This window comes from Episyrphus balteatus, chromosome 2, assembly GCF_945859705.1.
Source record: "Episyrphus balteatus chromosome 2, idEpiBalt1.1, whole genome shotgun sequence".
Lineage (NCBI taxonomy): Eukaryota > Metazoa > Arthropoda > Insecta > Diptera > Syrphidae > Episyrphus > Episyrphus balteatus.
The window spans coordinates 100,047,618-100,065,295 of record NC_079135.1 but is presented as its reverse complement, the minus strand read 5'-3'; the positions used below and the strand labels follow the sequence as shown (position 1 = coordinate 100,065,295).

Genomic DNA, 17,678 nt, shown 5'->3' with positions numbered 1-17,678 from the left:
AAAAATTGGAGAGCTTTTACTCAATTTTCATTTACTTTTTACTGTACTGTGCATTTTTCTTGACTCCAAGAACAGTGTTGACGATTTTTTTCACTTATAATTCATTTATTTCTTGTGTTAAAAATTTTCTGTTGATTTTTCTTCATTTTAAATTAATTTTGATTTTTTTTATTTTGACTTTGACGGAATACTCGATGATATTTTTTCGTTAGCATTTTTTTTGTCGACTTTGGAGACATGAAAAATTTTCGTTTTGTTTCAGCTGCGTATCAGGCTTATAAGATAAAATTCATGAAATAACATCAAATCAAAAAATTCTTTTTTTGTTGTTGTTTTTTATAATTTGAAACTATCAATCAAATTTCAAAGTTTCGGTAGAGCTTTGGGTAAGCTTCGTTTAAGCTTCTTATAGACCTTATTATAAAGGGTCCAACTTTAATAACGTTCTCCTTTTTCCATTCCCAACAACCTTTAGTAGTAGAAGCTTCAGTAATACCTTTACCGAAGCTGAAATGTAAGTTGGGCCTAGTACGCAGCTGGAGCGAATACTTATTTTCTGACGCTTTTTCTTGATTTTTTTTTATATTTTTATTATTTTGTCTTGGAAATAATAGCCGCTGTTGACTTTGAATACTTCTAAATTTTGAGTTTCACATTCTACATTGGCCAAAAACGTGAAAAAGTACAAAGAAAAAGAAAATGTTTGTAATCTTTTTTACAAAAGAAATTTTCACTTTTGCAATTCTTGTAAAAAGTGGATAATGTAGTCAAGGCCTTAAAAATACATCGACAAAAGAATAAAAATAGTCACACCAACCGCTGTACAATTAAAAATTAACTTCAATGTGTAAACCCATCCTCTATGTATCAAATTTGCAATGACAAGGACAAACTGATGAACAATGAAACCAGAACGAGAAAGAAGAACAAGACAAGTGCAGTTTTGTGAGTGAAACGCCGCATCCATTTATTATTTTCGGTATAAATTTCATTTTTGACACTTGCATTTAAATAAAATAAACAAAACATATCACATGTAATACATATATACACTGCCAAATAAACTATATAATCGCCAACATTATAAAACCAAACTCAATAAAAAAAATACACAAAATATAATCAAAAACCAATTAACACAAAAATTCCAACAACAAAATATAATGTAGTGTAATTGCATTTTTGTTGGTCGTCTCTCGTTAAATATCATACAAAAAGCACTACAACGCACCCCATCGCATCCGACTAGACTTAGAAAATATTTTTATCTCTCTTCGACTGCCACGATTATATCACAACGCATTCAATCGCATCACAAAGGACTTGTAAAAATTCTCTACTCTAAAAACTTCCATTTTGCAGCGTCGGACACAATCGACTTGTGTCTTTTTCTGATTATTCCACAGTAAAGACGTGTGTTCTCCTCGTTTTTTTTATTATATTTTATGCTGTGTGTGGCGCTGTCTGTCTCTCTGTGCGACGACGACGATAGCAGCAAAAGAAGGAAAAAGTAGTAAAAAATTTTCTAAGTTCAAAAAATTCATTGACTTAGAAAATTTTCACACAAAAATTTCTTTCTTCATATAAAGTATAAAAAAGCACTTAATCAAAAATCACAGTCTTTTTTTTTGAAAATGAGTTCTGAATTAATTGAAGATGTTCCAATTTCTTCAGGAGATCCCCAATCGGCCGCAGTAAGTATGGATTTTTTATAAAATATAATTGATTTTTATTTTAAATAAATTTATATTATATGTATTTTGCATGGAATTGAAATATTGGGTTAAAATAAAAAAAAAATGAGTTGAAATTTTCACAAGACCTGAAAATGGCGACAAAGACTTTGACTACGACGAACGAACGAAAGGCCGACCAAGTCCCACCACACCACGTCGTTGTCGTTCTCGTCGTCGTCGTTGGTTTGTAGCCCGTCCGAAGTCGACGTTCATTTTGTTGGTTGGTTCTCTGTTTCAGCGAATGCGAAGGCAAACCACGCGAAGTTTTTTTTTTTTTTTTTTTTTGCTTTTTTCGTCTTTTATTTTATTTAATTTAATTTTTTCACTTTTTTTTAGCAATTTTGTATGAGTTTTTTTCTTTCTGAAATTATAAACATTTTTAAAGTCGATTTTTCAAAGTCATTTTGTAGTCGAATGATGAACAAAAAGAGTATTTTTGTGAATTGTAAAAAATCTCGATTTTTTTCGAGGTTTTTTATATAATTTTTTACTCTTGGCGAAGTTTTTACTTTCAATGCAAAAGTACTCTAGGTACCAATTACATATATATAAAACTGGGTTTTTTTTTGTTTCTTTTGTAAATCGAATGTATCAGGAGATCAGGGATTCTTGTCCTGCCTGTGTCGTGTTAAATATACACAATCTCAGTCAGACAGCGAGTTGGCAATTTTTTTTTTCATTCATTGTAACCTATTCTATATTATATTGCATTACAAATTTTTTTCCTAACCTACCTGCAACACATGTAGAGTGGAGGTTTGTCTTAATTATTTTTTATATTTTCTACTGATGGAAAATCAATCCTTTTGTATTTTTGTATTTTTTTTTTTTGTTATTTTTGATTTTTGCTGAGAGTAAATATGTTTGGTAGTATTGCTGATAAGGGTGTTAAGATAAATTTATGGAGAGTTTAATAATTTTTTTTTTTTTGTTAATCTTTAAAAATAGAAAGTGGAATTGAAATCCACGTGTAGATTCGATTTTGGCCTAGAAAATATACCTACATAATTTGTTTTAGTTTTGAAACACAAAGGAAATGAATATAAGTACTTGATCAACTTTACCATGTTTTTTTTTTATTTATTTTAATGTACCTAATTTGATACATATTTTTTTTTTTTGTAAATTTAAAATAAGATCTGCTACTAAATAAAGCTAAAAATCCAATAAAGTTAGTATTCTTTTTTAGATGAGACTGCGCAGGCCTTTTGATTAAAAAAAAGTTAGAAACTACCTAGTTTTTATTTAAACTAGATAGGTACCTAGCTTATTTATGCACCAAGTTTACTTTACAAAACTAAAAAAAAAAATAAACTTGTGAACTTGCTTGAAAAGTTCTTTAATTATTTTTTTAAGCATTGTAAAGAGAAATTTATGCGACGGTTTATGGTTCAAGAAGCACATTATTGTGCTCAAAAAAAGTTTATTTTAAACAAATTTCATATTTCGCCAAATTTTGTAAGTAGTGGATTATTATTCATGAGTCTTGACTGATGAGATACAAATTTCAATTTCTTAAAAAATATTCAACACTTTAAAATGGCTACACATGTCACCCAAATATGTATGCCCAAAAAAACTTAATTTGTGATATTTTTTAAGTAATTTAACCCTATGTTAAATTAAATTGAGCTATTGCTCAGTAAATTCTCTGATCAACAAAAAATCTTTATAACATTTAATATCTAGTTAAAAAAAACTACAATATTTTTGATGGTTTTCTGATTTTTTTTCAAGTAGCTTTAAGTTTAGAGCTATACAATCTTATAATGTTAACACTGAGGACTGAAAGAAAACGATTGTAATGATTCTGCAATCTATAGAATATGTAAATATTTTTTGTTTAAGTAAAAATAGTTGGCCATCACGAGAGAATCAAAAAGATTCAACAGTTTGCACTTTGCCTCGTGTAGTGATTCGACTTAATAAGTCACGGAACTGTCAAAAAAATCTATATTTTTTTTAGTTCAGAGTTTAGACATATCATAGCACAACATATTTTAGCTCTGAGCTTCATTGAATGACCGAGCAAATCGAGCGAAACGCTGAGCGAAGCAAACTTCCCTTATTTTTTAGTGGTTTGATAGAAAAAAAAAATAAACACTGAATTACAAATTGATTCCCAAGACAGTCGGCCGTCTACTTCAGGTAACCAAAAAAAAAAACTAAATTTGATAGGAAATGACAGTTTGACCCTCAAGTGTGTTTCATAAATACATCTAACAGCTCGAGAAATAATCTACTCCGAATTCAGCTCTGATCGCTCAGAGATTTTTCAAAGCCAAAAAGAAAAACGCCAATATTGAAGTCGAAATTTGATATTTGGCAATCGCAGAGATACAAATTGCTTAAAAAGAAACTCAATTTGATGCTGTTGAATTCCTTTTTAGAAATTTTAGTTTTAACTCAACCACACCAATGCTATCAAGTTCTGTATGATAATGTTGAATAAGGGGGCAGGTTATAGTGTTAAAAAAAGGATCATGAAAATGCTCTAAATTTATAATTGGTCCAATTTCACGAAAAATCATTTAAGTAAAGGTTTTCTAACAAAATTTTTGCTGAACAATATTGATTTCACGTTCTTCAAAGTAGTTTTTCGCAAATTTGGATGAATGCTTCGGATCATTATTCTGTTGCAGAAACCATTTGAGCATTTCAGCGGCATATACCTTCAGCATAAGGCAGCATTGTGTCCTTCGTGCTGTTTACGTGTATTATCTGAAGCATTTTGCCTTCTATCAGATGAATTGGGCCTACACCATATCAAGAAAAACAACCCCAAAGTAATATAGTACAATGCTTTACAGCCTTCTGGTGCCTATTTCACAGAAAACTACATCAACTACACCAAAGATTTAAATAGAAAAAAAGGGCGGCCTATTGGACTTTTCAAAGCACTTTTTACATCATTAAAACTATTTACCAAAATTCAATTTTAATATTTTCATATTTCAGTAAGCTCTGAAACAGGTCTTTGGGTGTGTTGTGGACTGAGTTCTTCCCTACCCAAAGTTTGCTTGCACACGGTTTGCCTTCCATCACTTCTGAACAAGTTGATCTTTGTTGCGTGAGTTCACAAAACATTCTTAGGTGCTATTTGCAGTTAAAAGCTACTTGCAGCTTTACTTTTTGAACTCTTCTTTGGCCAGTCTAATTAACATCGCGAATTTTCAGCGATATGCAATGTTTTTCTTCCTTGGAAAAATACTTCTTTCTATCCTTACATGCAAATTAGCTTCAACAAGTCTTCTGTGAATTGTTCTTTCATCATATCTTTGTAAGATTTAAGTGCATTATTTTTAGAAGCGTGACCTTCTCTTGTGGTTGTTTTTCTTCGCCGTCAAACTTTTTTGTGACTCTCGATGAGAGACCTCTTCATGAGCTTTGCCATCTTTACGCAAAGCCAAAATGGTAGACTCCTCTTCGGGGGTACAATGTATTTCACAACCCATATCTTCCTTCGTATCTTTTTTTCTTCGCACAACTCGGCTCGACTAAATTTTGGAGAGAATTTTGTTTGGGAGCTAAGATTCTGTTCGACCTGCTACTGGGCTACTAAAAATCCAAACAGTTTTTGGCTTTTTATTTTTTCGTATCCTAACTTCCCAAATTTTGTTCAAGCATAAATAGATGCTTGCGAAAAAAAATTGATTTTGTGTATGTGCATTTCACTTAAAACACCATTCGCTAATTCAATAAAAAAATATTATTTCATTATTATTTGTCTTTTTAAATGTTTAACATTTGAAACGACAAAAGTAAGATACACAAAATTAGCATTGAAAAATTATCTAGTTAAAATCTGTAGTGGATTGAAGATACTATATTTTGTGTAAATCCTCCCTTATTTCTTCCCCATTGCTTTTATATTTTGTACTCTTTACTTACAAACTTGATTATTTTAGTAATTTGGTAAGATGAACATAATGTTCATGGGTGTACATATTAAAAATAGGAATTACCCAAAAGTGAAATAGAAACATGTTTCTTATACTCTAGTTTCCGTTATAAGATCTCATATTGCAAGAAAGTGTTAAACTAGTAACAAAGAGTGTGACAACATGTGTGAAATTCATTTTTAAGATGAGAATACTCTTGAACATATAGAAGACATAGAATAAAATGGGGTGAAATTAAATTTTGTTCTCATATACAACGAAAATTTAGTTGGTATGGACATGGGAATAGCATTTTTAAAAAAAATTTACTAATGAGCTGCGATTTTCTTAAAGCTTCATGCTTCATCAAGAATTCTCTTCGTTTCATAAAATTGTTTGGAGTCCCAAAAAAGCTTTCACAAAATCTCGCATAAATAATCTCCGGATTCTGTTGTTATTTTGTTGTCGGGATTCGTTAAAGAAATCATGATACGACATATTGTCTTTTTCGGAAAACGTTACGTCGCGTCACATTTTTCAATTCAGTTTTCTGCATCTGTGTAATTTGTATCTTTTTTTTTTACAGGAAAACGGAGGTGAGACCACTGGCCAACTTAATGGTGTAAGCAACGGTCATGACCATAGTAGCAGCAAACATAAGTCATCCAGCAAAGACAAGTACAGAGACAAAGATCGTGACCATAAGAGTTCGAAAAGTAGTAGCAGCCGGTAATTAATAATTTTTTTTTTAATTAGAAAATCCTAAACCTTAACCTTATTTAACAAATTGTAGCGATAAAAGTTCATCAGATAAAAAACATAGTTCATCGTCCAGCGGCAAAGACAAGCATAGAGACAAGGATCGCGATAAGAACAGGGAAAAGGACAGGCAACGTGAAAAAGATCGTGACAAGGATCGCAGTGATAAGGATCGCAGCGATAAGGATCGTAGTGATAAAGATCGCAGTGATAAGCACAAGTCATCGTCATCATCTCATAAATCATCAACACGCGATAAGGACAAGGAACGTGAAAAAGATCGCCAAAGATCGGATAAGAGCAAAAGTAGTAGAGATGACAAAGACCGTGAAAAGAATGGCGAAAAAGACAAAGACCGCGAACGTAATGGGGAACGTGACAAAGACAAGGATCGCCGAAAAGATCACAAAAGTAGCAGCAGTTCGAACAGCAAATCTCGTTCTGATTCCGATCGCCACAAGAGCTCATCATCGAGTTCTAAAAACAAACATTCCAGCAGCAGCTCTTCATCAAAACACAGATCAGGAGAGAAAAGTTCGAGCAGCAAGGACCATCATCATTCTTCTAGGGAAGACAAATCTCATGAACATCATAATAATGGTGAGAGCATGAAAGAACCTCTTCCAAATAATGATTATAATGAATCTTGTTCAGGATTTGATAATTCCATTGTTAAGGATGAATCGATTTCTATTAAAAGAGAAGAGGTCTTCAATATGTCTCAGGCTAGTTCTTGTGATTATTCAATGAGTCAGTTTAAGAAGGATGAACCGCAATTCGATATCAAGGAAGAAGCTTCCGATAATGAAAATGAGGCGAATGCTTCTGGCAACAATCGACAGGAGATTATGGATATGGAAGACGAAGATGTTGATCCACTATCTATACCCAATTCGAATTCGATAAAAGAAGAGGAGGAAGAAGACGATGATGATGACGTGCCTTTGATGAAGCGTAAATCAACAGCAATTAATGTGGATGAAGACAGTGAAGAGGATGTACCGCTGTTGCAAAAGAAAAAACAAAAAGTCTCCAAAAAGGAAAAAGAGAAAAAAGTTGAAAAGAAGAAAGACAAGAAAGTAAAGCGTGAAATCAAAGACGAAGAAGATGATTATGATGAGAAACCACTTAAGAAAAAGATAAAGAAGGTAAGATTAAAATATTTTAAGTTAACATAATTACCAAATATTAATCTATACATTTTTTTAATTTTTCTAGGAAATCGCACCAGTTACTCAAACATCTCCAACTAAAAAGAGGGGTAAGGCTGGCGTTAAGCAAGAAGAACCAGAAGTTTGGCGTTGGTAAGTTTGAAAGTTCTTGTAATAGACGGCAGTCCATGCCTTGTTCTTAATTATTTTCATTTAAACATGAACGACTAGTTTTAATCATATTTGTGCCTTCCAGCACAGTCCTACTGAAATGTAAATTTCTTTCTTCGCCTTGGGGAACGATTTTTCGCACACACATAATGTAGGTTAAAGGTTCTTCACCAGACGAAATTGATTGAAATTATCCTGGGTACCTCGAACCTAAAATTACATTTGGTCACAAACTTTATCACAAAAAGCAAACAAAAACTAGCGAAAACGTGATCATCCTAACGATTGATGTTTTCAATTTTAAGTGAAACAACTCTATCGTCCAAACGGAATACGGAATGACCCCCCCCCAGTTTTTCAAGCATATTCGCCCAAAATTGTCACATTTTGAGCAACGACATTTCCAGCTCCATGAATGTTTGAAAAGCACTGCCTTGGTGTCAAAAATTTTTAACTGACCTATTTTATAGATTTTTGAGTTGTCATCTATCTTGTACAAAAAGCGAAAGGATTATTCAAAACGCTTCAGATTGGCCCAAATATGCATTTAAAGAAACTGGATTCTTTTTGGGCTTTCAATCATTAAATTGTATGTCTCGGCAGGCGTATGTGTTTATTACTTTTTTTTGTATACCTTTTACAAAATGGAAATAAAAGCGATTGGCACTTTGGTAACCTTACCAAATCTTGGGAGCTTTTCGGAGGCGTTTTGGTCGCGTATTCGATACTAAATTCTATATTTGCAATCATTTTTATCTGATTTAAAAGCCCGCCTTTATACTAGTGATGCAAATAATGCTTTTTGTGAGGAAATGCGAAAAGTAGCCAAACGGTTCCTGTTTTGGGTTTAGTGCTTTTACAATATTGTTTATTATAAGTCACTCAAAATCCAAACCTAAAAATCTGCTTAGGGGCCATTCCAAAGTAACGGAGAGGACATATTGACGCTTGTTACCAGTATACATATCTCTTTGAAGAAGCAATCTATGTTCTTGAAACTTAATGGGTCTCAAGGGCTCATGATAAAGTGGATGTTCTAGAAGTTTCACAAAAAACTAATAAAACGTAGCCAAATTATTCCCAGATAAAGACGGTAACAGAGAGAACGCGTACTCGTCTTCTCCGTTAACGTCTTTGTCTGTGTATAATTAAGCTACATTTAATTAGTTTTTCGTGAAACTTCTGGTATCAACTTTATCATGAGCCCTTAAGACCCATAAAGTTTCAAGAAAAAAGATTGCTTCCTCAAAAAGATATACTTTAAGCAATGGAAATGGCCGTTAGTCACCTGATTAAAGAGCCAATCGCTGTTATCTTTCTTTAAATGTGTGCTTTTATTCATGTAGTTAACACATTCTATTTGACTTCCTGAAATATAGCTGCTTGAGTTAATTGGAGTCTAATAATTCATTTTCACAATCAACTATGAGCACTAAAAAACTGTCCCTTATAGCATGTTTTCGCTAGAGCCCAAATGAAATAATTTCCCAAATTACCTCATTTCGAATGTCAAATCCGATAGGAAGTTTTAAATTTGAAATTCGAAATCACCTAAAGGCTTGGCCACACCGGAGGGTATGCGGTATAGCGGTAACGATATTTGTACTAAAAAAATTCCACACCTGAACGTTGATGTGTCAGTTTGGAATTTTTTTCATACAAGTACCCTCACCCCTACCCGTACCGCTACCGCATACCCTCCAGTGTGGCCAAGCCTTAATTTGAAAAATTAACTCATTTGAAGAACTCAAGGGAAAACACGCTATTAAAATTTTTACATTTAGTACTTTTCCACCAAAAAGTATTGAAAATAATACTATTTTCAATTTTGTATAAAGTGGTAGCATTGTTCTCTTTATCTTTCACTTTCAAAACCCAGATGGCGTGTAATGACAATTTGAGAAATGTCATGCGCTGTCATTTTTTTTAGGTTAGGTATGTATATAATTTCTTTTATTATTTCATAAATGGATTTATTTGTTAAAATTCTTCCAAAAATATTTTACTATCGATCTTCATTAATTGTCACTTATAATTTAATAAGTAATTACAATGAAACAAAGTTGACTACTTCACTTGTTTGTCAATATTGCAAAGCAGCAGCTGCAAATAAATCAACGACAACTACAACGACTACGAAGAAAAAACGAAAATATCGCAACATAAAAAAATTCAATGACGAATGTTTTTATTTCAGGTGGGAAGAAGAAAAGCGTGCCGATGGTGTCAAATGGAATACACTCGAACACAAGGGTCCCGTCTTTGCACCGCCCTACGAACCACTGCCCAAAAATGTTAAATTCTATTACGATGGCAAAGAAATGAAACTTGCCACTGACACCGAAGAAGCGGCAACCTTTTATGCCAAAATGTTGAATCATGATTACGTGACTAAGAAGCAATTTAATGAAAATTTCTTTAAAGACTTTCGAAAGACAATGACCTCGAAGGAGAGAGACATTATAAAGGACTTGAAGAAATGCAATTTCCAAGAAATGTTTCAATATTTTACCGCCGAATCAGAGAAACGTAAAAATGCCTCCAAGGAAGAAAAGGCTGCTCGCAAAGCAGAAAATGAGGAACAGATTAAAGAATATGGTTTTTGTATTATCGATGGGCATAAGGAAAGAATTGGTAATTTCCGTCTGGAACCGCCAGGTTTATTCCGTGGTCGTGGCGAACATCCAAAAATGGGCATGATTAAGAGACGTATTGTTGCCGAAGATGTTTCACTGAATTGCTCAAAGGATAGTAAAGTTCCAGTCCCACCGCCCGGACACAGATGGAAGGATGTACGTCATGACAACACAGTCACTTGGTTGGCTTCGTGGACAGAAAACGTTCAAGGTTAGTTAGTTAGATTAATGTTTATTTAGAGTTAAAAAAAAAACAAACTATTTTATACAATTTTAATACATTAGAATAAATAAATAATTATACAGTAGGTGGCCACACGATTATGACCGATGAAAATTTTCACTAATTCTCCTGTTATCTCATTGCAAGGATTATGTCCTATTTGAGCTCAGAAAAACAACTGAGGCAAGGCCTAAACAAAAAAGAGTTTGGGAAAGTATTGATTTCCTGAATTCGAAATTGTGTTTTCAGTCTACCCTCATTCCCATATTTTTGCAGAATAGAGCAAAAAGAAAATATACGAAATATTTTCGAAGCAATATTTTGGCCTAATGTAATCTTTTTCAACTAAATTTGTAACGGTTTATGAAAGAAATTGTTTTTTTTTTTTTTTTTTTTTTTTTTTTCAAATTCAGTTTCAATCTTCTCAATACCTCTTTTCTTCACTGAGATATCTTAATTTAAATAAGTTTCGTAGGTTTGGCTTATCTTTCCATAAAGAAACTGATCTTTAAAAATTCATATTTCTTTCTCCCAAGAACAGAAGTATACTTTTCTAATGGATTTAAGTTTTTAAGATATATGTATGTAGTAGTTTATTTACTGATTTTCTAAAAAAAAAACTTGATTTTGTATTTCTTTAATGCGTATACTGCCCATAATCTCGTAAAGGCCCTAACTACAAAATTTTCGATTTTGATTTTTTTGCATATTTGGAGTTAGGGCATTGTCTCTGATTTATTCTCATTTATTTTTTTAGCCCTGATCTTCAAATAAGTCAGAAAATTCAAAATGTACTTTTGATTTTTTTCATTTTTATATGCAAATTGCGATATTAGATTTAGTGTTTCCCTCTATAACTCAGAAGTAAGAAAAATGTAGTTAGGGCCTTTACGAGATTGTGGGCAGTGTACATATCTCAAAATCCTGACGTGATAGATTTTTTTTTACTCCGGATTCGAACTCAGCACAGCAAAAACCATAAGAAAAGTATACTTTCTTGTAGAAACAAATCTGAAAGCTTTACAAGGCAGTTTATCGAATGGTTTATCACAAATAAGATATTGCTAAATAGAAAAAAGTAGATAAACTATAAAACACTTATAAATTTGTTTTAATGGATTTTATTATACATAGTTTTCTTTACATATTTGACTTTTTTTTTTTTAATATAACAGGCGTTAAGATTTTACATTTTCCTTAAGGTGTTTTTGTTCATGTGGGATTTACTCAAAAGTGCAGAATGTTTTTGTCAATAAATGTCTTAAAATGTGTGTAAACTTTAATTAATATATACATACATATGATAGATCATGTTATGAGAAATAAGTCCTCCAAATTTGAACTGAATACGAATAATAGTTTTATTTTTGTACGAGGTCAACCGAATCTAAAAGGGTTATTTTCTACAATCTACTAATATTTTTCAAAAATCATTAAAAAAAATGGTACGTCCTAGAATTTTGCTGAAACCAGATTTAGATACAGGCAAGTCAAATCTTCATAATTAAAAAATAATATTTAAAGGAGAAAAAGATGATACATTTTACAGACCTGTGTAATTAGTTTTGAGAAAAGTTAATATTTTACTTTTGAATCTTGTGACATTATTTTCAATTTGAAGATCATTTAGGGCCATTTTCTTCACTATTGCTCAAGCAAACTCGAGAGTTGGCAAACTTGAGAGTTGACTTCAACTCGAAGTTGAAACAAAAGTTGAACATTTTGTTTTCTTCACTTTTTTTACTCAACTCTCGAGTTTAGAAAACAGAAGTTGGCCAACTTCCAGTTTGAAAAATATCCCTGGGATATTTGTGACAGATTATACAAATTATGTCAGTTTCAAATCGAATATGTCATTGAAATCGAAATTCTGTATATCTGGTGCATATTTTTTTTTGTCAAAATGTCAAATTACTTTTAGTAATAAATTTAAATCGGTGTTAAGTATGCATTTTGCTGTTTTTTTCTCTAAAAATTAATTTCAAACAAATCGTTTTCTTTTGTGTGTGTAAAAGTGTGTGTGTGTGCCTTCAAGAGCGATGTTGATGTGATGTAAAATAAAATCGACGGAAAATGTGTATGATATTTTTTTAACTTAATTCTCAATTTTACCATGAAAACAAGAATAAAAGTGTTTTTACCACGATTTAGCATCAAAAATAAATTTGATACAAAAATTAAAACAAAAAATATGACATTTGACTGACAACTCTCAAGTTTGCTCCCTCAACTTTTACTATTTTCGGAAGTTGAGCAAACCAGAAGTTGACCAACTGGAGAGTTGAGAATCAAAAGTTGAAATTGTCAACTTTGAGTGAAGAAAAACAAAATCTCAAGTTGAGAATAAAAATCCTCAAGTTGAGTCCAACTTTTGGTGAAGAAAACGGCTCTTAGTAGACTATTAAAAATCTGTATTCCCTTATAAAACGACATATATTTTGGGTTCTATTAGTTGAGAAAAATTTTATTTATTTTCATTGCCATTGGAATACATAATGTCTTTTTAATTGTACGAAAGAAACCAATTTTTCCATAAAATTTTCATCCATAAAATTTATTTCTCTATTTGCCAGTAGTAACATTATTTTTGTTTTTTTTTTGTATTTCAGGTCAAGTCAAATACATTATGTTGAATCCTTCTTCGAAATTGAAGGGTGAAAAGGATCATGTTAAATATGAGACAGCCAGACGATTAGACAAAGTTATTGATAAGATTCGTTCAACATATCGTGATGAATGGAAGTCAAAGGAAATGCGAGTGCGACAAAGAGCTGTTGCATTGTATTTCATTGATAAGTTGGCTCTGAGAGCTGGTAATGAAAAAGACGAAGATCAGGCCGATACTGTGGGTTGTTGTTCGTTGCGTGTGGAGCATGTTAGCTTGCATAAGCAGTTGAACGGCAAAGAAAATGTTGTTGTATTTGATTTCCTTGGTAAGGATTCGATTCGTTATTATAATGAAGTTGAAGTAGAGAAGAGGGTCTTTAAAAATTTGGAATTATTTATGGAAAATAAAAAGGAAGGAGATGATCTATTTGATAGACTTAATACTCAAGTCTTGAATGAACATTTAAAAGAACTTATGGATGGTAAGTTTTTTAAATTTTTTATTTTTTTGAGAAATTTATTTTAATTTTGTTTTTATTTTTAAAGGTTTAACTGCAAAAGTATTCCGTACGTATAACGCTTCAATAACATTACAAAATCAATTAGATTTACTGACGGATTCGGAAGCAACAATTCCCGAAAAATTATTGGCATATAATCGAGCTAATCGAGCTGTAGCTATTTTGTGTAACCATCAGCGTTCAGTGCCAAAATCACATGCCAAAAGTATGGAAACATTAAAAGAAAAGATACGTCTAAAGAGAGAACAATTGGAAGATGCTGAAAGCGAGTATCCCGTAAGTAGTTATTGATTTTTATTTATTAAAATTTTCATTCATGTCAAATTTAAAATAAATTTCTGCATAATCATTGGGCGCATTCACAAATCTAGTGACTACGCAATTAACTCGTTCTGATTGGCTGAATACAGCTAAAAAATGAGTTAAAATTTCCCCTCCGACGTTGTGTAAAAATTTCGACTTCAAAGTTTGTTGACATTTCTCAGTCAGCTGTTTGATGGAAACATTATATATTTTATTTTTATTTTTTGGTGGAATTGATGAAAAAAGCATTCAAAATGAAATTAATTGTGCAGTTTTTAAATATAAATTCTGTGGCCTCAATCAATAACCGCTTAAGTCGAAAAAAAAAAAACAAAATTTAGTTTTACAATAATGCTCCGCATTTTTTAATTTGCCTCAAAAACAACTCAATCTTTTCTTAACTCGATCTAGATAGTTTTAATCTATCGTTTTTAATAGTTAAAAAATTAAAAAGATGTAGATTTAGCATTGGGTAGCATCATAAGACCTCTCAAAAAATTTTATCTTAACTCACTTAAGCGGTTATTGGTTGTGGCCACAGAATTATGAAATTGAAAAATTATGAAAAGAAAAAACTATATTTAAACCACTCAAAACACAATTTAAGTGTTGGGAACACTTTCTATAAGGGGGCCCAAAAATTAGAAAAATCGCAAAGAAAGGCCAAAATTATTTGCAAAATGCGTTTTGAGTTGAAACTTTTAAGTTTTAATCATATATAAATACATTTGGCACTCGTATAAATGTTCGATTGAGTTGAATTCACTCTTTCTCACTTCAGATAATTCCCCACACTGATTCTCTTTGCCCTCATTTTATACGCTCCAAAAGACTGCTCTTATTGCAGAGAGCAAAACAGCGAAGTCAAGCACATGTAAAGAAAGGAACTACAATTACACGTGTTTGATTTCGCTGGTTTGCTCTCTGCTCCAATCTGTTGTACACTAAGATGAAATTTTTAGAATGGTTATTCTTGACCTTAAGTGATTAGTCCGAATCCTGAATATGTTTGCTACTGTAGTGTGGTTCTTCTATCCGTTTTGCAAAATATTTACTTTTTATTAAAAATAAACATTTCTCAGAAAGACAAAATCCTATAGAAGATTTAATTACCCATCTTATAAGACAAGTTAAAAATCATACAGCTTTGCCGTAAAAGTGGTAGCTTAAACAGAATTGAAACATTTTGAAATTAATTCAAAGAATTTGGGAAAATCTAAAAGGTTTTCCTAAGGACCTGTCAAAGCTAAGAAGTAGTCGAAATTTCATAAGCTTAAAGAACAAAAAAAAAATCCTGGAATATTTATAGGATTTTTCACCTTCTGTACTGCGCCCTCGAAAAAAATTTGTTTTTTTTTTCGACTTAGAAGATGTGTCCATCTAAAAATGCCATTTTCATAAAAATAAGTCATTAAAAAAAAATTGGATTTTTTCTGTTCTTACAACTGATGATTTAATTGTGCTGCTTAGTATGATGTTTATATGAATGTATGTAAAATGCTAGCTTTTTAGTTTAAAATTGAACTTTTGAATTTGATAAAATTGTATTGCCCAGAGGAATAGTTGCAACAAATCTAATACAATGACCAACCAGGCTGTTTATATTTTATTTTAACAAATAAAGATCTTCATTTTGTTTATGCATTTGTTTTTTATCTATACAGGAACTAAAGAGAGCTGGCAAAAGAGGTTCAGTTAAGGAGAAATGCATGGCTGACAAGAAACTCAAAACAATTGAACGCTTGAAGGAACAACTTAAAAAATTAGAATTACAAGAGACTGACAGAGATGAAAATAAATCAATTGCATTGGGTACATCCAAATTAAATTATCTCGATCCTAGAATTTCAGTTGCATGGTAAATATACTAAATTTTGTATTTTTTAATTAAGTTTTTTATTAATTTCTATTTTTCAACTTCAGGTGCAAAAAGAATGGTGTACCTATTGAAAAGATTTTCAATAAGACACAAAGAGAAAAATTCAATTGGGCCATTCACATGGCAGATGAAAATTATCGTTTCTAAGTTTTTTAAATTATACTTCATGCCTAGCAGTATAAATAAGCTTATACACGAATTATTTAAAAACAAAAAAAAAAAAATATATTCAATTATCGAATATAAAATAAAAATAGCCACCAATCAACACCAAAACGTATGGAATTTACGTTAAAAAAAAAAAAACTAATTTCCCCTTTTTAGACATTTCACAAAAAAAAAAAAAATAAAAACGACTTAGGGTTCTTTTTTTTTTATTATTATAATTATAATAAGAAAAAATTAGTATCATTGCACACAACTATAAAACAAAATTTATATAAATTAACTATAAATAAGAAATAACTAGTAGATATATATATATAAATATATTTTATTATAATATGTCCTATACATTATTTTTAAGAACAAGAAGAACCACAAAATAATTATGATGTAGTTATTATGTTTTCAAAAAATAAATAAAACAAAAATCATACACAATAAAACAGGCAAAAACCTTCCTTAGTTAATTTATAAAAAAACACAAAAACAATAAACTAAATTAAAGAAAACACAGCGAAATAATAATAACAAAAATATGAAATAGGAAGGATTGTGTGTAAAAAATCCTGTGCAATTATTAATGAAATATTAAATGCATTACTGTGTATTTGACTTTGTATATTTTAAGTTTAGTTCGATTTATTACAAATTAAAACAAAAAAATAAACTGATTATGCTGAATTTTCAAAAAAAAAACAACAACTTAGAAAAATTTGTGAAGAAAATTGAAAAAAAAAAATATGACTTTAAAAAAGAAAAATATGAGAATGAAGTAACGTTTTTTTTTCCATATAAATGCATACAAGTAGAAAAAAATGAAAACAATTGAGTTTTATAAATAACTTATAAATAAAAAAAAAAAAACAAAAAATATATAATATAATCATAAAAAAAAAAATAAAACGTGTCGTATCTTAAGACTTTTTCAATTAAAAAACAAAAAAAAAAAATAATTGACTTGTAGGTGAAAATTAGTAGAAAGATATATTTGGGGAGGAGGTATCACACTCTCATTTTGCACCCAATTCTTTTTCCAAAAGAAATACATTAATATGCATACATTATTTACATTTGTGTATTAATATATTTATTGGGAAAACAAACAAAGAGCTCAGATCAGAGAGAAACTCTTGTGGGGTTTCTTTTGAAAGTTTTCATTTTAAGGATTTTTTTTTCATCATCATAGAATACAAGATAATAAAAAAAACAAAACGTTTTATGAAATAAATTTGTGTTTTTTTTACGGATTAGTTTTATGAATTAAAGATGAAGACGATGGTTAAGTATTGAAAAATAAAAAAAAAATTGGAATTTTCTTCTTAGGATGTGGGTGAGTGGTGAGATCTAGCCTTATGTTATGGAACAATTCTAATTAAGAAAACTAAAAAAAAAACTTAAAACAAGCTTTACGAGGGCATGGTGAAAAGTTCTTGTCGTGATCCAGTTATAGCGATTTAATAAGAAAAAATTTATGAATATCACATAGGCTTCAAATCATAATGAGTTATGACAATTTTTATCTCATTTTGTTTGTTAACACGAATTACTCATCAACATTAAAAACTTGAATACCGGGCGGTGATAAAATTTTTTGTTTTGGATAGGTTAATTGAAATTCATTCGAAAGTAATTGAAATTTACGCAGA

At 30.8% G+C, this 17,678-nt stretch overlaps 1 protein-coding gene across 2 annotated transcripts; it reads left to right on the top strand.

Moving 5' to 3' along the window:
- Nucleotides 1-929: 929 nt before the first annotated feature.
- Nucleotides 930-17,260, top strand: LOC129908898 (DNA topoisomerase 1). 2 transcript variants are annotated; one of them, XM_055985721.1, is made up of 10 exons: nucleotides 930-1,694; nucleotides 6,204-6,346; nucleotides 6,411-6,976; nucleotides 7,031-7,524; nucleotides 7,595-7,680; nucleotides 9,896-10,545; nucleotides 13,167-13,646; nucleotides 13,711-13,961; nucleotides 15,653-15,846; nucleotides 15,912-17,260. In XM_055985721.1, exons 1-10 carry the CDS (start codon nucleotides 1,635-1,637, stop codon nucleotides 16,012-16,014), a joined length of 3,027 nt encoding a protein of 1,008 aa, XP_055841696.1. In that variant the 5' UTR covers nucleotides 930-1,634; the 3' UTR covers nucleotides 16,015-17,260. The 2 variants fall into 2 exon arrangements, with proteins under 2 accessions (XP_055841696.1, XP_055841695.1); XM_055985720.1 differs by having other exon boundaries at nucleotides 6,411-7,524.
- The last annotated feature ends 418 nt before the right edge of the window (nucleotides 17,261-17,678 follow it).

What these genes read in the sequence shown, in the direction of transcription:
- LOC129908898 (XM_055985720.1), top strand. Translation starts at nt 1,635, where the DNA reads ATGAGTTCTGAATTAATTGAAGATGTTCCAATTTCTTCAGGAGATCCC. An exon ending in GTGGACAGAAAACGTTCAAG is followed by an intron (nt 10,546 to 13,166) that starts GTTAGTTAGTTA and finishes TTTGTATTTCAG; the next exon opens with GTCAAGTCAAATACATTATG. An exon ending in CCTAGAATTTCAGTTGCATG is followed by an intron (nt 15,847 to 15,911) that starts GTAAATATACTA and finishes TTTCAACTTCAG; the next exon opens with GTGCAAAAAGAATGGTGTAC.